General features: G+C 43.7%; 1 protein-coding gene across 10 annotated transcripts in view; it reads right to left on the reverse strand.

Moving 5' to 3' along the window:
- The window catches only part of Itsn1 (intersectin 1), a 188,675-nt gene that overhangs the window by 105,479 nt on the left and 59,328 nt on the right, over nucleotides 1–23,868 (reverse strand). For 9 of the 10 annotated variants that reach the window (XR_005976225.1, XR_005976224.1, XM_041672967.1 and 6 more), the window contains exons 4-8: nucleotides 23,805–23,868; nucleotides 14,480–14,640; nucleotides 7,659–7,838; nucleotides 6,210–6,306; nucleotides 3,267–3,367 (exon numbers count right to left, since the gene is read on the reverse strand). Coding sequence is in view for 8 of the 10 variants with exons in the window: in XM_041672967.1 (XP_041528901.1) it covers nucleotides 3,267–3,367; nucleotides 6,210–6,306; nucleotides 7,659–7,838; nucleotides 14,480–14,640; nucleotides 23,805–23,868 (603 nt within the window). In the remaining 2 variants the exon portion in view is untranslated. The remainder of the gene's footprint in view (nucleotides 1–3,266; nucleotides 3,368–6,209; nucleotides 6,307–7,658; nucleotides 7,839–14,479; nucleotides 14,641–23,804) is intronic. The other variant, XM_041672963.1, reaches the window with a different exon arrangement.

Consider the following 23,868-nt stretch of genomic DNA (forward strand, 5'->3'; position numbering starts at 1 on the left):
GGGAAGCAGCTCCTCACTCAGGGACTTGCTCATTTCCAGGGACCCATGAGCACATCCATGACCCACTGGAAAGAGCCCTAAAAATGAGCTTAGCACCCATGTGATGTACAGGTGACAGTTACCATGTCTATTACTGCCAATGTTTTAGCTTTTATTTACATATAACATATTGGCAAAAAAGTATACATTAATGCACACGTGTAAACACATACAATGTATACATTTTCTTAGAATTCATTTTCTTTTTACTTACTGGGGTGAGGGGTTCAAGACAGGGTCTCTCTGTGTAACCCTGGCTGTCCTGGAACTCATTCTGTAGTTCAGGCTGGCTTTACTCACAGAGACCTGCCTGCCTCTGCCTCTGCCTCCAAGGCCTCAGCTATAAAGGAGTGCAGTCCCTTTCTCTTTGAAAAGCATGGTATAACATACACATCAAATCACGTGAGAGGAAAGGGGCATGCGTTAGGGAGCTGCATCACCAGGATACTCACAGGTAAGTAAGGTCCATTCTAGATGGACTAGCTAGCGTCCCAGCACACTTTAGAATTTGAAACCAGACTTAGAAAATCAGAATTTGATGACATCTTTAACGACTGCACAAGGGTCTTGCTTGAAGATGAAATTTATACCCGAAAGGCTTGCCATGAAACTAAAGCAGACTGCGGCTGGGAATCGCACTAACCACGGACATCTGCTGCAGGCTGTGGCATGGGTCAGTTAGGCTGTAGGCTATGTACAACTCTGGGGAGTGTAAAAGTGACGACACACAGGGAGAGAAAATGATGGTACAGGCATCATCTGTAGTGAGTCTTTTTCTGTCCCACCAGCCAGCTCCCAAGTAACGACATGGAGACTTATCATTAATTATGAAAGCTTGGCCTATAGCCTTGGCTTGTTCCTAACTAGTTCTGCTAAGTTAACCCATTTGTACTGATCTACATTCTGCCATGTGGCATTACCTCTCTTCCATCTTGCACCTCCTGTTTTCTCTCTGTATCTCCTGGTGTCTCTGCCTTTCTTTTTCGCAGAGTCCTCATTGTTCCTGGAAGTTCTACCTAACCTCTTCCTGCCTAGCTATTGGCCATTCAGCTCTTTATTAAACCAATCACAGTGACGCATCTTCACACAGTATCCAGACATCCCACAGCACAAGCATGACCTAGCTTCTCTATGTCACATCACTGCAACCTTTGTGCTTTAACTGGTCTGTAAACCAGGCCATTGCAACCGCAAGGCTGACAACTACTGAACTAGCTAAGAAGCCTTGGGTGAGCAGAGTATGAAATGACTGCCTTCCTGGGCCTCTGTGCTGGGCTCTCTGGATGTACCTGTTTCTTTCTGCTGAACAGACAGCTGATTTGGGGATTTCAAGTGCTCAGAACTATTTCCACAGTTCTCAGCAAGAGGCTGACTTTCTCGTGGCTAGCCTGGTCTACAGAGCGAATTCCAGGACAGACAGGAAAACACACAGAGAAACCCTGCCTCAAAAAACAAAACCAGTAACAACAAAAGAGGATGACTTTCCTGGTTCATCCAGCTCGCCATCAGCTCCACTTCCACTAATTGTCTGATTTAACCTAGAAACACCCTACAGAGCCCTCAGAAATACACACAGGGAACATCATTTACTGCCATTTTAAAACATACTACAGTACTTTTCATTTCTTATTTTGTAATGACTGCACAATGGTCTGGCTCATAGATAAAATTTACACTTTAAATACTTGCTGAGCAAACTAGAATACTCCAAATCTTACTTTTTGTCCCATATATTAAAGGTTCTAAATTCAAGTGTCTAAATCATTTCATCAAGATATAAGATCTACTTTTATCATTCATAAAAAATTTTCCTAACATGAAAGAATTTCTAACCAATTCACAACAAAATTATGAATTAGCTTACAATACCAACAATTTCTAAAGAAACTGAGTGCGTCTGGAGTGCTGTGTCAAACACCTGATCAAAATGATACTGTGGAGTATTTCCTCAGTGTCTGCACAGGCTGGTGTGGGTCTTCTGGCTGGTTTGTTTGTTTGTTTTTGCTTTGCATTGTTTTTTGAAGCAAACATATCACAGAAATTCTCTTGCCTCTGCCTCTTGTGTGCTGGGATTAAAGGTGTGTGCCACCACTACCTGAAAAGTGGGGTTTTTAAAAACACTACCTAAAAATACTGAGAGCTGCTGCTTTGGAAAAAGTGTGGAATGTGGAATGACAAGTGTTTACTTTTTGCCCCTTGAGGTGAATGAGGTGACTGCTGAGGTCTACCATGGAGACAGGGTTCAAGAACAGAGCAGAATGAAGGCCTTCTCCAGTCTTCCCTTTACACAGAGCCCAATTCCTCATCTGGAAGTAAAGTATAACCATAAGCAATAGCAAAACAACGTGTGAAGAACCAGAACTTTAAAGAGTTCTGTCTTACGATCGAGCCAAGAACCCACACAGGACGAGCTGCACCCCCAATACTAGCCTGCCGTCTGTGTAAAGAAGCTGTGTATGGTAAGGACAGTAACTTCTCACTCATACCAAGAGCTGAACAACACCTTTCTGATCACCCTCGTGCCAAAGCCTACCACAGCTGTGTCTTAGTAAAATGCCAGAGGGACGGGTGTGCCTCACGTGCTTCCGAGCTGCTTGAGTTCTGGGTAAGGGTTTGCCCAGTCAACTCAAGCGTGTCCCTTTCACACTCGCCTTCTAAAGACTGCGCTTTCTCTGTAACATCCCAACTGGTGGCTGTTAGTTCTTAAAACGTCACAATAAAGGCTTGGGATGGTGCCTGAAATGCTTCTCTACACTTCTGATCTATATAACAGAATCAATACGCTTTTGAAAACCCACTGAGATCCTAGAAATTAATCCTTCCCCTTCCATGAGCACAAGCCGATCATGACAGCTCAGAGTCCCTTCATCCCACAGCTCTGCCCCGCATCCAGCCTCTGCCTGACCTGAACAGGCAGCTATAAAGGTGCTTGCTCCTCAGAAGCTGAGCGACTTTGCTCACAGAAGGATCTTCACTCATGTCCCACTTCTCTAATGAGTGGTTTTCAATGTGCAAGCAGGTTCCTGTTCTGTGATCCATTTTACCACCAGGCAAGAGGGTGAAGACCAGAGGCGGAGGAGAACAGGGTAAGCATGGACAGAGGTATCAGTAACAGAGACAATGGAAACCCTACTCAGAAATAAGGAAAGAGAGGAGACATTTGGAAAGAACTTTCCATATTTAAATCAGTGACTGCATTTTGACAATGAATGTAGGTTTGTAAATACCTGTTAAGTGTCCACTCATAGTTTTGTCGTGGCTGTTGAATAACTGCCTGTATTTCAGTCTCGAAGACTGAGGCACTGCCCATTCTGCTGCTGGAGGGGCACTGTAGGAAGAGGAAGGAGAGAGTGACATAGCGTGAGGCGCAGCTCACCAAGGCTCAAGAACTTGTCTAAGCAACGCAGGTTAGCAAGTGCTCCCTCACAGTGCTGTTGGAGTCAATCCGGGCCCTGTAGAGGCAAAGGCCCCAGCACCTGGCCACACTCAGCACTTCCACAAAAGTTACAGATGTCTGTCAAAAGAGGGGAATTGGGGCTGGAGCGATGGCTCAGCAGAAGAGTGCCTGCTTCCAGAGGACCCGGGTTCAGTTCCCAGCATCCATGTCACGGAGCTCACAGTACTTGTGACCCACCTCAGGGGCTCCAACACCCCCTTCTGTCTTCTGACACACATGGCATACATACACACTTAGAAAGAAATCTTTAAAGAACTAACTAAACTAACTGGCTTTTTTAAATGTGAAGGAAAACAGATCAAGTGACTATTTCATATTCTACATACAATTTAATAATCTAAATATTCCTGTAATATATGAAAATATACCAGGAACTGAGATATTATATACTATCCAGATTTTCCAAAGGATTCAGGAATTCCTTCTTTAGTTAAAAAGCAATGCTGGCAACTGCCTTTTAAAAATTACACTACAGAGCCGGGTAGTGGTGGCGCACATCTTTAATCCCAGCACTGGGGAGGCAGAGGCAGGTGGATCTCTGTGAGTTCAAGGCCAGCCTGGTCTATAAGAGCTAGTTCCAGGACAGGAACCAAAAAAAGCTACAGAGAAACCCTGTCTCGAAAATCAAAAAATAAATAAACAAATAAATAAACAAACAAATAAATAAATTACACTACAAAATATCTAACTTTCTACAACAAACCAAACATGGACTCATTTCTTTTTTGTTTTTAAATTTATTTATTTATTTATTTATTGAGGTGTGCGTACACACGTGTGTATGTGAGAGAGAGAGAGTGCACACATGCCACGGCGTGTGCAGGAGTTGAACCCAGGTCCTCAGTTTTGGAGGCAAGCACTCTTACCCACTGAGCCATCTTACAGTCCCTAGGCCCACTTCTTAATGAAGGAAACTATTTCCTGCTGGGAGGCTTAAATTCCTAGCAAATGGGAAACCTCCCAGGGAGGAAACAAGATATGTCCAAGGTCCTGGCAAATCAGTGGAGCAGTCATGGACAAAGCTCCACTTTCTTGACTGTAACCCAACACTGGTGTCTCCCTGCCAACGTGCTAGCATGCTGGCCTGAGAAGCCCTGCTGACAGTGAGTCTGGGTAAGATGCTCCGGCAATTCCTTCAGCAGATGCACGGCCCACCCAAGCACCACACCGACACCGTCTATAAGACCCAGGCTCTGAGTGCGATCACTGAACTGCAATGGAGACAGAAGGGTGGCATTGCGTGTGCAGGGCAGGTGACAAGGAAGGCTCCGCAGCAATCTCCTTCCCTTCCTACAGAGATTCACACACACCACACCAAGATTTTAACCACACACTGAAGCTTTTATTTACTAACAAGTGTGGTGTTCATAGACTAACGTACTAGCAAAGGTCTCAAGAGTCAACTACCCACACTTGAGAAGTGACAAATCCGCCTTCTTGAATTCCTCTAAGTCTTTTAATGGAAACACTTACCACCGGGGGTTCTGCTGTGAGTACTTCTGCAACACGTCTCTCATTCTGTCTAACAGTTTGCTGATTCCAGCTCCTGCCTATTTATTAAAGGGAACTATCTTGCTCCTGCACTGCAAAGATAAAGGGTGCTGCACACAGACGCTCGCCCAGATTATACTTATCAGCTTTCTACTACATTCCTGAGAGTTTAAGCAAACTAACAATTTAATCAGCATGTTACATAAAAGGTAGCTCCATCACAAAAAGTTACAACTTCACATCATGGAAAACCAACCATCAAAAAGCACTATTTGCTGAACATCAGTAAGAGGCATCCAAATGGTATAAAGCAATTTTAAGGCAGAATTTAAAACCATGTAAGAAAAGTTAAAAACACCAACGTCAGTCTGAGATAGAGAAGAAATTTAATATGAATACGAGGTTAAATCTCAGCCATAGGAAAAAAAGAGGTGGTAAAAGAAACATATACAAAATAATATGAAACTATGGTTGGCCACATATAAGCAAAGAAATTGTACAGTCTCTCAAAACTCAGCCACATATATAATTATTATGAACACTAGTATAAATTATTCATTTTATTAAAATTGGTGTTTACTACTGCTCTACTACTAAGCCAGATTATGACAGTATTAAAAGCAAGCTCAACTTTAGTTCAAATTTCATAAAAAATTAATAAACTTTTAAATGATTAATAGAAAATCATTAATTGGCTCTCCTAGCTCCCCAGAGTCTGTTTCTTTGCTGGTGCTGGTGGTGAACACTGCTCCTTGGATGTGCTAGGTAAGCTCTCTCTACCACGGAGCAGCACATCCAACCTGTACTACTGCATTTTTGTTGAAAAAAAAATTAGGAAAATGGCATGTTCTTGATTTTTCATCTCAGTAGTAAACAAATTGTAAATTCTAATAAAGACACTATTAGCATTGTAATTAAACAAGGAAGAGACACTCAGTGGTTTAAAGCACTTGCTGCTCTGGTAAAAAATGCAGATTCAATTTCCAGCACCCATGATGGTTCACAGCCCTATGCAACTTCAGTTCCAGAGGATCCAATACTCTCGACTAACCTCTGTAGGCACCAGGCATGTGGTGCACATACATACATACATGTACATACATGCAGGCAAAACATCAAACCCATAAAGTAAATATTAAAAAAAATAACATGAACAAAATTCGTTTAAAGGGAATTAAATAGTGCCTTAACTAACTTTTCTATTAAAAACAAGCACTCTTACCTGGCTACATCGAATGATTGTGCCTTCTGTAATTTAGTGTTTAACTGAGACCCTGGACCAGATCTGCTGAAGGAAGAACTCTTTGGCAATGTGGCTGCTGTAAATATTATAAATAAAATATGTAATAAAATACTGAATATTTTAAGTCTATAAAATAAGAAATTTTTCTTATTTAAAACATCTAAAGCAATGACAATCCTCCTCTTTCTCCAGCGTAGAGCCACAGCCCTTTACTGTCTCCTGCCTAGACGCCCTTGTCCTAGAGAACCCCAGACTGAGCTGTAATGCTGACATCCATAGAACTCTGCTCTCTATTGAACATTTAGTATCACATTTTGTAGGTACTGTTCCAAGTCATTGAAGTAACAACTTAAATATATAAGATGGCACTTTCTTACCATCAAGGGAGTTAAATTATTAGTTCCAGATGTAACAGCCAAGAAGTCCCAGGCTACCCAGTCTTGCCCAGAGAACTGTGGGAGGGGCAGATTTGTGTGTGATTCTCATTTGATCTGATGAGCCCCTAACAAGCCCCCCACCCTTCAGTCTTGTCTAGTGTCTTGGAACACTTGCCAGAGCACAAAAGCAAACAAGACAGAGCGTGCGGATTCACAATCCCACTGCAGCAGCCACCACGCGAAGGCTGCACAGGACTAAGCTAACAGAGGCTCAGTAGACGCTGCTCTCATCTTCATAAGTGCAGGTCGCTCAGGTGCAGCAACAGCAACACAAATATAAAGTCAAAACATATGCTGCTTACACTACTGGATTTCCTCAGATATCCCAAACAGCTTTTTATAGGATTCCCAAATTGCTATAAATTCATTACGATTTGTTAGGCCAAGGCTATCTATATCTACACTTCATGCTTTCTTTTAATTATAGGAAAAGACTTTGAATAACGTCTCAAAGTGAAATTAAACCAAGAACAAAAATAATTACATCCTTTCCTCCAGTTAAGTGTTTAACACTGTGATCTTAATATACTTGGCCATTTAATTGACTTTTTTCCCCATTTTGCCCTGTCCATTCTGCTTGTTCAAAACTCACAATGCTCACTTTTTCTCACCATGGAATTCTAGTCAAAGGATGGGCTTGTGTATTAGCTGCTCACAGCAGTTAAAGAACAGAAGTAACCGATACATGAAAACACAAAATGTTTAGACACTGCTCAGACTCTATTGTCCATGAAAGGAAATCATGCACTTGGCTTTCACTGTTGGGCTCCTCTTTGTCTACAGAAGTACCCAAGTTCTGCAATAACTTTCCCTTCTTCTGCTCTTAGCATGCGCCATGTCATATACTGGGAGGAATGAGAATCAAATAGAATTACAATCCCTTTCTCTGTAACGAAGTATCATTTAGATATAACTAGGGAGTAACGAGATATCTAACAAGAAAGAGCAGCAAAATGTAAGTGGTAGCAACAGGTCTACTGGAGGCACGTACCGGGATGAGCAAATGCAGGCAGAGGCTGGATGACGGGAGGTGTCCCGTTGGCCAGGGGAGGCACTGCTGCTGGAGGAACAGAAGATACTAAGGGTGGAGACATTCCAACAACGGGGATGGAGCCCATTGGCACCGGAGCAACAGCTGTAAGTGGCGGCATGCTACCAATTCCTCCCATACCTAGAAGAAAAAAGTCCACGCAAAACTCAGTCACGTGGTACCACTCAGCAACATTTAGCCTAGTACTGGGGGGGGGGGGGAGAATCCTGGTCGCAGATGCAATATATCCCTACATAGAACAGTTCCAGGGTTGAGAGGACAGCTCGCAGTACAGTGCTTGCTTGGCTAACACACACACCCTCAGGTTAAACAGCTGGAGAATACAAACATTTATGTTAAGAACCACAGGGCCCTTGGATTCTCTTGGTCGTGTGGCCCAGTCTCGACAGTTCCTCTATGACCCACAATTTCTTTTGGGGAACAACACCGAAAGGACAATATGCTCAGCTTGTAGACGATTTATCAGAATGAGGATCGATAAGAAAAGCATTAGGGTCAGAGGTGTAGCTAAGTTGGTATTCTAGTATACAGGAGGTCTGGGTTCCACCCCAGCACCCCGTGAACCATGTGTGGAGGCACATCCTTGTACTCCCAGAACTCCAGAGACCTGGAACCTCTGATACAAAAGAGTTGTGAATTCAAGGTCACCCTCAGCTACATAGAGTTTGAGGCTAGCCTGGACTACAGAAGATTGTGTTTAAAACAACAACAAACAGTAATGGCAGTAGATTTAAAGGCAACAAACACTGTATAGACTTCGGGTCTAATTCACTTTTGTGTGATGTTTTTATTTACTTGCAAGTTCTTATAAAATAATAAAATTTGCCAAAAAAAATTAGAAAGAACAAAATAAAGGTACCAAAAATAAAGGGGAATAAAAAATCAGCCATTTTACCTGCATCTCCAATATATACTGTGCACCTAAAAGTAACCAGTTAATGAGAAGTACCTCCTTATAAGTATGTTCTGACCAATAAAAGAAGACTATTGGAACTAAAACGCATGCTCTTACCTATTTGTCCCCACTTTAACAGCTCCATGACTTTCCTAAGGTAAGATATTCTTGTAAAGTCAGTCAAGAGTGGTGGCTCACGCCTATAATCCTAGCACTTGGCAGAGGCAAGAAGATCAGGGGTTCAAGTCCAGCCTGAGCACACGAGACACTGCTTTAAAAATACATTAACTAAGTGTCTATATTACTAAGCTCAGTACTGAAGCTCAAAGGTCCTCCTCTGGGCAATGCAGTCTCTCCAGGTTGGCTCTGTCGCTGCTCCACTGTTCTCTGACAACTTCCTAACTGACCATTATCAAAGAACACACCTTCTAACTTCATCATGGATAGTTCATACTTCAGGTCTAGAATCAGATATTTTCTTCTTCCCAAGAAATTCTGGTTTCCTATAGCAAAAGAATGTTATGTCCGTGATCTGGGGATGCCATGGTTGCTGGGACCAATCATTGTTTTAAGACCTTTCCAGAGGAGAGACGAAAGACAAAGGTAGGTAGGTGGATGAACAGACAAAAGAACAGACGAACACTGGAATACTCCCAGAGACCTTACAAGCGGGCCAAGGTTTGTCTCTGCTCCTTTGAAAATCCCTTTTTCAGGACATTAAAAATCTTTGGTTCATTCTTTCCCTGAGAATCCTAAATATGTCACTCAGTTTTCTTTTGCAACAACGCACTGCTGTCAATGTCTGAAACTAATCTGTTTTCCCTTACAAACCACGTGGTTTCCTTTTCTGCATGTTCAAAATAGTAGAATTTACCTTAGGGTTAGTCCTTTCAGGTTAGTACTATCAGACATACCCTTTCAAATCTATTTCAAGATAATGGTCCTGAATTCATTTTACACTTGCTTTGTTCCCTGGTGGGAGATTCTTCATGAATTCCTACCCAACTTTTTAAAAACTTCAGTAGCTGTCAATTCTTTTTTATATCTACTGTTTCATTTTCTTCTAATTTTAAAATAGGTTTTTATTCTCTTTAGAATAGTATCTCTGGGGGCTGGAGAGATAGCTCAACGGTTAAGAGCACTGACTGCTCTTCCAGAGGACCTGGGTTCAATTCGTAGCACCCACATGGCAGCTCACAACTGTCTAAAAATGCAGTTCCACAAGATCTGATACCTTCACACCAATGCACATAAAATAAAAGTTAAATAAAAAATAATAAAATAAAAAAGAATAGTATCTCTGAAGTTGCCTGCAGCTTCGCCTTTGTTTCTAGAATAAAGGATTGTTGTTAATTCTTTGCTGAATCCCGCCACCTCGCTTCTAGGATGTTCAAATCCATTTAGGTTGGTGTTTCAAGTCCTGTATCAGGTCCACAGCATCCTGTAGTTTGTCTGAACTGGTGGTATCACCATCAGCAGGGTGGAGTAACCTCAGCTGTGTGTGGTTTCCTAATAACTTGGTGTAGGATGATCAGGCTCAAACCTTTCTGTCACTTATTTGTATGAAGTCCCGCCTTTTGAAATTTTCGGTCTCTGTCCCATGCCCACCCCTATCTTCTGCACTTCCCTCCCTTGTCTTATTCTCCTCATTTACCTGACCTTGGGATAGGCCTGCTCCAGAAAGGGTCAAGGTGAGCTGGGTTGTTTTTTTTTTTTTTTTGTTTTGTTTGTGGTACCAGAGATTAAACCCAGGACCCCAACACAAGATGAGCCAGTCTGAGTAGGGGGTTGTGGAACCCAGACTGCCCCAGATCTTTCAGGCCTTCTGCAGAACCCTGTGTGGGGTACTCAGGGAGTTCAGACACAGTACTCTGGCTGGATCTAGTTTGTATGAATGCCTGGCAACTACTTTCTTGCTTCTCTTTCTCGACTACAACAGACAGACGATTTTCTTCCCCTGCCTCCTGTACTGTGACAGACTTACGTGGTTCTATTCTGTGTGGATTCCTTTCTTTAGCTTTTCTTGTATGCTGTGTGGCAAGTGTGAGTATCTGTGTGTTTGCACATGTGTACAGGCAAAAAGTCAACTTTGAGTGTCCTCGAGAATCATTATCCACTTTCCTGAGGCAGGGTCACTTGCTGCAGCAGAAGCTTGCTTGCCTTGTAGCTTAGCTCCGTTTTCTAACAGTTAACAGGACGTCTGTATCTTCTAAATGGGGCTCTCAGCCGGCAAGAAGCTGGAGCAGGATCAGGAGCTGGATGCCAGCACTGGTGACACAGTATGATCCAGATGAGCCTGGACTACCAACTAAGATCCCTTCTCAAAAAATGTGACACGGTTATTGTCCCTAGGCGATAGGACAGTAATTTTCACACTCTTAATTCTTTTTGCATTTATAAATTAGTATCCATTACTTAAACATGAGGAAAAACTCCTCTCAACCCCCTATATGCAGTGGGGGTGTGATATGAATCCAGCTCCCAGAGCAAACTAAACCATATGTTTTATTACTGAGCTACACACCAAGCAGAGCTCTTCATTTGGGGAAAAAAAAAATACTAACAATGTTTATAGGTACTGAAAGTACAACAAAGGGAAGGAGTTTCCAACCTGGGCATAACTTTATTATTTACAGACATCTAAAGGGTCGGTTTATAGGCCATACCCGCCATCAACACTTACCACACACCGCACCTGAAGCAGGTAATTTTATGTCAACATATATCAACATGCATCACGCTGATGCTGCCTCATACTTGATGGCGGCATAAATTAGGCTAACCGTGCTAAAGCATCTAAGTCTTTCAAGACTTTTGAAATGTTGATGCAGGCAAACTTCCAAGACACCTCGTCTCTACAACTACAAATTCTTCATCTTAAAGAAAGGAAAGGAACCTTGAAAGTAATGCTGAGAAAGAAAATCTTATAATAAATAATATGTCACACTTGTTACTAAAAAGACTGCACAAAACTAGTTAACAGTAAAAAAAAATCACCAACTTGGAAAGCATCTTCCAAGTCTCCAAACGTTAAGCTCTTCTTACATCAGAGTTTTCCCAGGCTGGCCTTACATTTGCAATCTTATCTGAGCACCTAGAAGCTGGTAGTATAAGTCTGTGCCACCATTGCCAGCTCATTTATTACTTTAGCCCCAGTGTAGACCTGAGTGAGACAGAGCACCTGCCTAGGGCGGAAAGACCCAAGCCTGATCCTGAGCCCGACAAGCCAGCAAGGCAAAGCAAGACTACCCTCCTCTCATCAAGTGGTTCACTGTCTGTTGAGACGGGTCCATCTCTGCGCATCTCTCAATGGCCCGGAACTTACCATACAGGCCAGGCTGGCCTTGACCTCACAGCAGTCAAGCCCCCTTCTGGTCCCCAAGCAGACACTCACAGGGTGAAGATCACTGAGCAGCCCAAGCATCAAGCTCCGTCAACACTTTCCTCCCCTCCTCTTGCCTCATCTCATGCGGTTGCTCACTCACTTCTCCCGGAAAGACTTCCCTGGCTACGGTGAGCACTTCCGGCCACGCTCCTCAGCCTCCATTTGTAGAGCCTTCCCTTTGCCACAGCTCTCAATGCTGCACCACAACAAGCTTTGGTTCCACATGCCCGCACCACACTTCCCACTAAGACACTGGGCTGCATTCCAAACCCACCTACCTCCCTTGAAGACTCAATGACAGCCTGTTTTACTCCTCTCCAAAAATAAGCACACAAGGCTAATACAAGCAGGCGAGAACCACCATCCAAATCTAAATCATTCTCCCCACGGAGCTAGGAGTGAACTAGAAATACGAGTAAAGACTGACTGCGTAAACTCGATGGACCTCTGTTCTCGCAACCTTTCTTACGCCCTCAGGGTTCATTTATCTTCCTGGAATCATTTAGGGAAAATGTTTATGTTACGAGAAGCAGGTGAGAAGACCCAGGCTGAGGCTGGCAGTGCAAGGTTCCCTCGGTGGCAGTGCAAGCCACTAGATAAATGTATGACACTAAGCAGTGAGCCCAGAAGTACGTCAAATAGAACAACAGAGAAAGGGAAAACAAATTAAGTAACAGAGAAAGAACTGCACAAAGTTTAGGGGGAAAAGAAATGGGGCATCATTGTTCAACAGATCCTTTCTTCACACTGCAGAGTCCAAGACAAAACTAAAATGCCCCAGCTGTTTTAACACATAAGTCCTGAACAAAAGTTACCAGCAAGCACCTTCAGGGACTCACTGCAAAGCCCACTTGCACGGGCCAGCTAACTGCAGGCTGAGTACTGCAAACACAAATCAAGTGGGTTTGTCTGGGATATCACTATGCTGTTCACTTGCATTCCTCCTTGTCTTTGCTCATGCATAGCTTTGTGCTTCTTCTCATAGACCCTTGTCCTGCTAACCTAAAGATCTCCCCAAGCTCACACCTTCCTCTTAGAAAAACCAGCTTTGTAGCCAAAGGTCCCCCAAAGAAAGACAATTTACAGTATTATGATTTGAATTTATAATGTCCCTCATAGGCTGTTCTGAATGCTTACTGGTGCTACGTTGAGAGGTTTTTGAACCTTTAAGTGCCAGAAGGCACTATGCAAGTTTCCAAAGGGGGGAAGCCCCAACAGTCCTGCCTGACTATAACCCACAGTACAATAGTGGTGAGTGCTGGCATGATCACTAAAGGTGCATTAGTGGCCCACATACGTTGATGGTAACCAACAACTCCCTAGTTAGATTTAAGACCCACTCAACAAAACAGAAATCCTGACTGGTAATGGAAATGTAGCCGACTACCCAAGTCTAGTGAAGTCATGGATCTTGGAAAGAACCTACAACGTCACTGACCAACTCAGCATAATCCCTAACTACATTCTAAATATTTATACTCTACCCTCAGGTGAGTGTAGCCTTCACCCTCATCAAGGAAACTCTCTCGCAACAGAGGGAGACCATTATAGGGGGAAACCATTACAGAAAACTACAACCAATCAAAAGGCAGAGCCTTTTGTGGAGCCTGGTCACAAGAGATCCATCTAATACAGCTCCAGCACCTAAGGCTCAGGGACCATTGCAAAAGAGCGAGCAGAAAGATTCTAAGAGTCAAAGGATCAGGGAGATTGCCATGAAAGTGTTATGGGAAATATCAGTAGCTACACCCATGAAGTCTCCCCAACATGACTGCCCAAACACGAGCCGAACAAGGACACTAACAACAGACATACTAAGTGGAAGGCGGGGTGGGGGCAGGAGGCCTCAAATCTACATAAAGAACTACAGCCAACTAAGAAATGCAGAGAAGAAATAGTCTTCTCCAGGGAAGAGTAGACCAATTGGTTATCCAGTGAATAGTCCTGAAAACATATATACAAGTAACATTACAGACTGAGCAGGTTATATTTACATATTTAGAAACACACACACACACACTCGCACATGCGCACACACATGTAACAATTAGTGAGAAAAAGAGGCAATGAATCTGAAAGAGAGCAAGAAGTGTATCAGAGGGTGGAAGGAAAGGGAGGGGAAATGTGATCTCAAAAGAATTTTTAAAAAATTAAAAAGAAAAAAGAAAGATATCACAGTCCAAGAGAACTATTTATGTACAAGGAGCAACAAAGACTCTGAAAATCCAAATGAATGTGAAAAGCAAGAGACAGAGCACTGGCCCATTCCTTAAACCAGGAAGACTGCACCTCTCCCGCTGTAACGACCTTTACCCTCAGGGCTGACGTGGACAGCATTGCTCTTCTGAAAGCTGTCTCTCTTTTTCTTTTTTAAAGATAAAACTACGCAAGAATTTCATTATTTCTGAGGGGAGAAAAGGGAAAATATCCATTTTTAAGACATACAAAAAGATATAGGAACCAACTAATTTTCAGACTTACCAAATGCTGGTGCACTAGAAATAGCAACTGGCTGCTGCTTCATGACAGGGGGAAGCGCAGAGGGGAGCTGATATCCTTGGAGCTTCAGTTTGATGAGCTTCATGGCTATGGAAAACTCCACTTGATCCATTCTTCCGTCGTTATTCATGTCAGCGAGTGCCCTGCAAACCAGCAGCACAGACTCAAGACAACTGGACTACAAAAGCATCTTTCTCAACACCACTTCCTTGGGCACAGGCAAAGTAAGTGGCTCCTGTGCTCCTACAGAGAATAACAAAGAGTGAGACGTCTCTACCAAGCCACGGGGATTTGGGGGTGGAGCAGGGTAGAAAAGCCAGCACATTTTATGTGACTATGTGGTACCTTGTACTCTGTTATTCTTTACCCAGAGACACTGAGGAACTTTCAGCCTGAATTTGATGACTTCTTACATTTTAAGAGATTTCATTTTAATAAAAAATGTTCTAAAATCAGATCAGGGTGGAGGTGACACAAATCTATGACAATTCTACAAACCACCGAATGTGTCACGTGAATGATGTTGTAATTAAATGTTATTAAAATGGGATCTGGAGAAAGTTATTTCCAGAGACGCTAAGTTAAATCCACTTCGTCTGTGGGGCTCTACACCCATGGGAGATGGCATGGCATGAGATCCTGTTCTGGGAAAGTTCTCCAAGTCAACTGCTTTAGAGCCCTGCCCTGCACACTCATTGTTGAAGCTATGCTTGGGTGTGCGCTTACTGTTTCAAAACGATCCTCAAGTATCCACGGCCCAAGTGGGATTTGTAGTGAGTTTTCAAAGACCACTTTCTCTCATGGAAAAGGAAGCGAAAGGCAGGACATGGCCTAACCCAACTGTGCACACTCATGAGACTATGAAAAACACTTTAGACTTCTTTTACCCACAGATGAAAACATGCAGCGCAACCAAAAGCATGTCCTGCAACAAAACATGCAGCACAACCAAAAACATTTTATTGTCCTGCAACAAAAACTAAAGCTCCCTGAAAATAGCACGGCTGTAGAAGCCAGCAGTCATTCTGGAACATGCAGATCATGGAGCAGGAAGGAGCATGACTGTAGCTCAGACAGGAGCTCAGGCCCTCTGCAGCCGTGACCCTCACAAACCACAAGTTTCTCTGCTCCTGCGAGCCTGAGCTCCACTTTCCTGGTGCTTCCTGTGCGCTCGGATTTACTGTTCTGCAAACAGCTTGCTCCCAACCTTTCCCAACTTCCTGCTGAATTATACTTCTTTTTCCTGTCAGTTTAGAAGCATTCCCCATACACAGCATATTAACTATTTTACTGCAAAAAGGTGAGTTTTAGTCTATTGATTTTGTGGATCTTTACTGTGTAGAAATTATACACTGTAGACACAAAATATTTATTTTATCAGCTTTTAAGTTTTCAGTCTTTAATTTGTTTTGTTACATTTTGTTTGTTTGTTTTTAAGAAAGGTCTCTCTGTGCATCCTTGACTGGTCTGGAACTCGCTCTGTAGACCAGGCTGGCCTCGAACTCGCAGAGAGAGTTCCGCCTGTCTCTGCCTCCGGAGTGCTGGAATTAAAGGTGTGCACCACCACATTCAAATCTTTAGCCTAACTGTAATTCAGTGTTATTCACGACCACAGCACTCTTCCAGACACATACCACACTTTCAATCAACCCCTGTTCTCCACTCACTGAACTAAAATACAAGCTGTTATGCTCTCAGAGTTCTTATGATTTCCAGATTAGCTTTCCTGAAACAACCCAGGTCTGCTTCTCCTTTTTAATGAATTGCAGCATCAGCATGAGCAGACAGGCTTGTAAAGGAGGAAGGGTCTGGAAGCACGTACTTGCAGTTCTCTTGCAGGGAGGTGGAAGCAGGCAGCTCCGCCCCTGGGCTTGCTGACCACTGACCTGAGCCTCACTGGTGAGCCCAGACCCCAGTCAAAGACCATGTCTCGTGAACAAAAACAAAATGCAGAAGCTAAAGAGATGGCTCAGCTGCTAAGACTGCTGGCTGCTCTTGCAGGACTCGGGTTCACTTCTCAGCACCTACATGGCTGGGAAAAACTGTAATTCTAGTTCTTGGAGGAAATCTGAAGCCTTCATCTGGCCTGCTCAAAAACTGCACACATGATACATGATGTACTATATACATTCAGACAAGACAATCATATAGATAAAAACTTTAACAAAAAGAAAAAAGCTCAGGACACAGGTTAACCTATAACTCCAGTTCCAAGGAAACTGATACCCACACATGTCGCATATGCTCACACCAATATATATATACACACACATAAATAAGATAAAACACCAAGCCAGGCAGTGATGGCACATGCTGTTAGTCCCAGCACTCAAGAGGCAGAGGCAGACGGATCTCTGTGAGTTTGAGGTCAGTCTGGTCTTACAGAGTGAGTTCCAGGATAACCAAAGCTACACGAAGAAACCCTGTCTTGAAAAAACAAACAAAAAACCAACCAAGGTGGACAGTTCCTAAGGAACAGCACCCAGAGTTTACCTCTGGCTTCCACACAGACGTGTGCACCCACGCACCTATGCACCCATGTGCGTGCACACACACACCCGGGAGACGAAAGATGACAGGCCAGTGAGTCGCTATAGCGTGTTTGCTTCTGTACTAGATATACACAGCAGTTTGCTCAGCAAGGGAAATAATACTTATGTCTTTCAATTTCTTCTATTCCCTTTAATACGACAGACAGTATTTTCTTCCTATATCACACTTTCTTCATGCAACTCATGAAATTTTATTGACAAAAGTATTCTATGGAATTTTATCATTTTCACCAGACTTGTAAGTAGCTTATTTCCCTACATTTCTATTTCTTCAGTGTTTATTTTAAGTATGGAGTATTTTAGAGTCAGATGTATTGTCACTGGTCTTTAACCCCAGAAAACTCAGGAAACAGGTAGAAGGATTAAGAGATCCAGATTATTTTTGCTACATCAAAAATCCAAGACCAACCTAGGCTATATAAGACCCTGACTCAAACAGACATGAATTCTTAATAGTTATTTATGCTAGATTTAATTATCTTACTAAATGTCTAAGCATATCACTAATACAACAACCTAAGTGGAAAAACAAAGGACACGCCCTTTCTTTTCCCGTATTTCTAGCAGTCTTCAGCACTGGTCGTTTTGACTACTGAATGCATTCGCACTTGTTCTGAGTTTAGAGAAATGAATTTAGTACTTCACTGGTTAGAACTACGATTCTTAGTAGTGACTGTTGCTAAGCAGTCTAACTTACTTTATTTGCTTTTAAGACAGAGTTCTGGGTAGGGCAGGCTAGCCTGCAACTGACCACACAGAGAATGTCCATAAACTCCTGCTCCTTCAGCCCTAAGCACTAGGATTACAGGCTCTGAAATGCCACGAGGCGCGTTTTAGATTCATGAACTAGACATCGGTATTATCATTGCCTCTTCTATGCTGTTCAGGAGCCCTGCTACTGAGCCATATCCAGTCACTGGAAGAAAGGTTCCTGTGTTCTGTTTAGTTTTGCTTTTCAAGTCTCACCCCACATCTGCCCAGCAGATAGTGAGCCTTCCTTTATCTGTTGAAACAAACTGCACAATTCAGTGAATCTCCTGCCTCTGGTCCTGCTGTCAAACACACATGTGAAAGTCACTTGCTTGGGTTTGCATCTGTGTTCACGCCAGGACCCGGTGGCCACTGAGCTGCTCTGTTCTGCAAAAGTTTTCAGATTTAAAAGATAACAATAAGGTGACAATCCTTCCTTCTTCTGCAAAGCATTTTTAACATGCTCAGCTATTTTAAATGCTTTACAGGGGAGAAAGAGTCGGCTCACAGCAACACGAATACTTTATTTACGTTTAAATAAAGCGTCAAGCAGATGCCCACCTTCTACTCCTCCTGAAAAATGTTGTTGGCAGAGACTAGAAACATTCAATGTGAGATCCATGGGGTAAGGGAGAAGAGACTTTTTTTAATTTTTTTTTTTTTTTTTTTTTTTTGGTTTTTCAAGACATGGTTTCTCTGTAGCTTTGAAGCCCGTCCTGGAAATTAGCTCTTGTAAACCAAGCTGGCCTTGAACTCACAGAGATCCGCCTGCCTCTGCCTCCCAAAGTGCTGGGATTAAAGGCATGTGCCACCACCGCCCGACTGAGAAGAGACTTTTTAAATAAGAGTCTAATTAGATAATTTAGTGCTTCTAAACCTCTTTCCACTTCCTTGGGTAAGGAGAAAGAAGCCAGTCAGGCGCCTAGCACAGCTGTAACATCTAGCTGAACGCCCAGTCTACAGTTCTCAAAGATATTCACTTAACAACCAAAACTATTAAAAAATCTCCAGTAACAGAGAACCCAGAGGAAGTTCTGGAAATACAGCTACTCGGCAAAGCTCAGCCCTCTACTCCTTCCCTCTTGGCACTCGACACAGCAGAGCCCAGATGCCTTTCTACAGCACTGCCCAAGACCTTTTCATAGTCAACTGTAGCTATTTCTCCAATGAATTTTGCACCAGTTCCTCCCAAAGTCTGTAAATCTGGGTAATATTAACATCAGATCTAGTAAACTTCAGAAGTAAAAACGCATGCTAAACCCAGCAAGTAACTGCTGCACGCTGAGATGGGAAACTGAAATCGGAGCTCAGCCGTGTATCAGAGTGGGGCCATAAAACAAGAGGCGGGTGAGGAAGGAGCAGAGATGCAGGCGCCCAGTGTGGTGACTGAGTGGTAAATGCTGCCCACAGTCTCCTATATCTGAAAGTTTGGTCTCCCCCAGCAGCCCTGTCTGGTGGGCCTCGGAGGAGGTGTGTCACTGGAGGTGGGCTTTGAAGGTTCAAAGACTCCTCTGTGGTCTCTCTGCTTCCTGCTTGTGGTCAGGTGTGAGCCCTCAGCTGTGCCTGATGCCAAGCCTGGTGCTGGCTGCCAGGTTTCCCAATGTGAAGGTGATGGGCTCTTATTGTCAGCACAAAATACACCCTTCCTCCTCTCAGTTGCCTTATCATGGTGTTTTATCACAGAAATAGAACTACCAAGTAACTATCACACCAATGGTATACTTTTCTTATTTTCTTCTACAAACAAATCATACACCACTCTGACACACGGCTGGGAAAATTCCTATAACTCCACATGGAAGGAAACCACATAATCTTTTACTTAGAGCTAGCAACTGCATGCTTATGAATTGACTCTGAAGGTACATTTCCAACGACATAAAAACACACAGCTAAGAGCTACTCATCACAGAATTATCTGTAATCACTACATTATCAGTAATCACAATGCACAGGAAATGACCTGCCTGAGGAAACATGGGACACGGGATAGAAGCACTACCGCAAGCCTGACACCCTGAGCTGTGGAAATGAGAAGGAGATGAGAAGACGGAGCGATATCGTGTTCCAGAAACTACACATAAGCACAACATCTATGTTCTGTGCCTGCTTTTTACCATGACAATAACCAACCATAACAAGGAACAGTGATGTCAGCAGGGAGACAGAATGAAGAGCGGACCATGAAGAGCGGACCGCGAGGACTTCCCAGTATGCCCTGTGTACACTGCTGCTTTCAGACCTTGTTAATGAGACCTGCAGAGGTCTTCAGGAGGTCGCTGCTTCACGCAGACGTGTCATCTGCCATTTGGTGCCCATTAAGGCCAAGCAATAAGGAAAATTAAAGCAGTTTGGTCATTCATTCAATAAAAACATTAAGTATGGACGCACCCGCAACGGCGTGAGCACCAGGAACTAAAGACAGACCAGGTCTCTGCCTTTTCGTTTAAAACAAGTCAGATATGGCTACGACCAGAGAGAAGGGCTGGGTTTGTGGTTCAGGGCAAAGCCCTTTCTTCAGCATGCTCAAGGCCCTAGGATGGAGACTCACCACTGAGAAGTGGAGCTGGGACTGGGAGAGGGGACAAAGTCATCAAAGAGCATCTCTCTGCAGGGTGACAAGACAGTGAGCAGTTATGTGAGTTCTACAACTCCAAAAAGGAGAAACACCATTACAGTGGTCCCGAGGCATGGAGAGACCTACCCTGTGAGGAACACAGGGGTCAGCTTCTGGAGCAGATGCTGTGGGAGAGAGGGAGGGGAGGTAAGAGCTGGGAGGAGACAGCAAGAGCTGGACCACACTGTAGATGCTGTGGGAGAAAGGGAGGGGAGGTAAGAGCTGGGAGGAGGGGAGACAGCAAGAGCAGGACCATACTGGGCTTGAGCATTCAATGGCGGCTTTGGGCTTTGGAGAGTTTTAATTAACTGATTATATTGTGTATGAGTATTTGCCTGCATGTATGTATGTATGTGTGCCATGTACATGGCTGTTGCCCTCAGAGGTCAGAAGAGGGCACTGGATTCCCTGGAACTGGAATAACAAACAGTTGTGAGTTACCCTGTGCATGCTGGGAATTGAACCCAGTTCCTCTGGAAGAGCAGCAAGTGCTCTTAACTACGGAGCCTTCTCTCCAGCCCCTTAATGGGGAGTTTTAAATGTCTGTTTCTAGAGGCACAGGGGTTCATTTTTAAGGCTGATCTCATGCAGCCCAGGTTGGCCTTAAACTCTGGCTCCTCCTGTTTTTCTAGCTTCAAAGTGCTTTGAATATAAGCAGGCACCATCATGCTCAGTGTGGTTTCACTTTTTAAAAATAGATGTATTTTGTGCATGTGTGAACATGAGCACCAGCATCTTTGGAGGCCACAGGGCTCAGATCCTTTGGAGCTAGAATTACAGGCAGTTGTGAGCAGTCCAGTGTTGGTGCTAGGAACTGAACTCAGTCCCTCTGCAGCAGCTCTGGAAAGCAGTTGGAAATTTCACGAAACGAGACCTGCTAAGAAGCTGAGCTAAGAGAAGCAAGCTGAGCTAAGAGAAGCAAGCTGCCTTTGAGCCCAGCTCCAATACCCATTTACTCAGTAACTCACAGTGGTACTTAACTCTTCAAGTCTGCTTTAAAAACTGTCATGAAGGGCTGGAGAGATGGCTCAGCGGTTAAGAGCATTGCCTGCTCTTCCAAAGGTCCAGAGTTCAATTCCCAGCAACCACATGGTAGCTCACAACCATCTGCAATGAGGTCTGGTGCCCTCTTCTGACCTTCAGGCATACACGCAGAAAGAATATTGTATACATAATAAATAAATAAATAATTAAAATAAAATAAAATAAAAACTGTCATAAAAAAAAACTGTCATGAATGACAGCCTTCCCATTCTTACACTCATGTGTTTCTTTGGATGGACTTTGATCTGAGGAGAAAGAGAGTTCTGCATCTGGCCTGCCTCCTGTCTCCCAGTGGTGCTGGCTGTAGGGCTAATGAGCAGACTATCTCAGAAGCCGCTGCGGTGTTGTGTAGACAGTGTATTCCAGTTAACTAGTTCCTGGACCCTTGAACTATGACCTACTCAGTCTTGGGAACTGCGTGTCTCCACGGTAGGATTTCCAGGGAAGACTCTGATGAGGAAAGCTGGATTCTCTGAAGGAGTTAGGTCAGAGTATGTAACGCCAGATTACAACAATAGCCAACAATGACATAGCTCCTAGAAATCGCCCTCCCAGGAAGGAACGGGAAGGAAACTGGCAGATACCGTTTTGGCAACTAAAATATTTAGAATTATTCCCATCTCACCCTGGTGTTAAGAAGAAGAGGGCAGAGAGGACAGACAGAACCCTGTAATCTTTGCTACTTAGAAGGCTAGGGAAGGAAGACTAAAATTCAAGGCTACTGCAGGCAACTTAAGGAAGGCTCTGCATGAAAATAAGGCAGTTTATTTATTTATTTATTTAGGTCTTTCAAGACAAGGTTTTTCTGTGTGTGGCCCTGGCTGTCCTGAAACAAACTCTGTAGACCAGATTGGCCTCAAATTCACAGAGATCCACCTGCCTCTGCCTCTGAAATGCTGGTATTAAAGGCGTGTGCCACCACTGCCCGACCAAAATAAAATTTTAAAAGGTGGGCACACAGGGGCACAATCCAACATGAGCACTTGGGCCGCACGCCTCCAAGGGGCTGGGTTCAATCCCCAGTAACAAAGTTTTTGGTATTTTCTTTGTTTTTGTCCCTAAGACGGGGTCCCATACTATAGCTCACACTGGCCTCTGCATGAGTCCTCAAGTGTCAGGACTACAGCCCTGGGCTAGCGTGCCTGGTGGGAAGATGCTCCACAAATGAAACTTCAGTCGTTGGTCGTATCATCAAACAAACACAAGTCAGTGAGGGAGCCCTGGAAAGCAGGTTCTAGAGACAGCCTTAATGGAGGGAACCCAAAAGAAGCCTGTGAGGGTCCAAACAGATGGCACACAAGTGCATCTCAATCCTTCACCCAAGTGAGTGGACACAGCTCCTGTGCCCGCTTGCCGTGACTTCCTGCACATGCGCTCCTGTCTCTCGGAGCCTTTACTTCTCTAGCTCAAATGGACAGTTAGAACTGGAATAGTGTCATGGAAGCAAGCTCACTAGTGGAAAGAAGGAAAGAGACAAAAAGATGGCAGACAACCAAAGGCAGCACAGGACTCTGGCATTATTGCTTTTCCATCTGGAGATACCTGATACAGCAGTGTGTATGTTATATGACCCAGTAAATAGCTGAGAAGTAGAGCAGGGTGGAAGACCCAGTCTCTGATGTAAGACCTACCTTTCTGAGTTTTCTTTCGACGGCCTATGATATGATGCGTCAAGCCACACATTAAATCCATCATGTGTAGTTTTTCTGCTAATCCACTCAAGTTTATAAAAGAAAATACAAACATGCCAATTATCCAGATTAAAAACCAAGATCAAAAATGGCAAATAAATGTGCCCAATAGCAGAGACAGAAAGTGCTACACCCAGGACTACAAACTCCTTATAAATATCAAGTGCTCTCCGTAACACCAACACACTCAGAGCATGGAGTTACAGTCCTGGTAAGAGCCAGCACTGCCCCCAGAGCGGGGACCCTGGAGCCCAAAACTGTACCTGACAGCCTGCTCTACTCAGGCTCTTCAGCAGAAATCAACACTTGCTTCGCACTGTACGACGCACCAGTTCTTCTACTGCTACTAATTCTCGGAGTGCAAGGTAAAGAATTCCAAAGGAGGGAAGATGGGAAGCACACGATTGAGTGTGAGTGGCATGTACGGAGCCAACACCAATGTGGGAAACTACCCAAGTCTGGATGTCCCAGTTACAACTGAATGTCGGTGCACAGTACACCTCTCAAAAGGAGTCTCTGAGAAGAAGTGACAGCATAGTCCAGGCTAGACCTGCACGCTCTTTCTACATAAGAAATTGTATTTCCAAACAAATACAGAAAGACAGTGTTTTATTTTATATTTTATATTCTGCTCATACAAAATTTCAGCTTACCATATTTGCGCTAAGACAGGCTGAGGTAACCCAGATTGGAAAAAAAAGTTCCTTGCTTGATCAC

The sequence above is a fragment of the Microtus oregoni genome, unplaced genomic scaffold, assembly GCF_018167655.1.
Source record: "Microtus oregoni isolate MIOR12 unplaced genomic scaffold, Mior012 000023F_ref0000262, whole genome shotgun sequence".
Taxonomy (NCBI): domain Eukaryota; kingdom Metazoa; phylum Chordata; class Mammalia; order Rodentia; family Cricetidae; genus Microtus; species Microtus oregoni.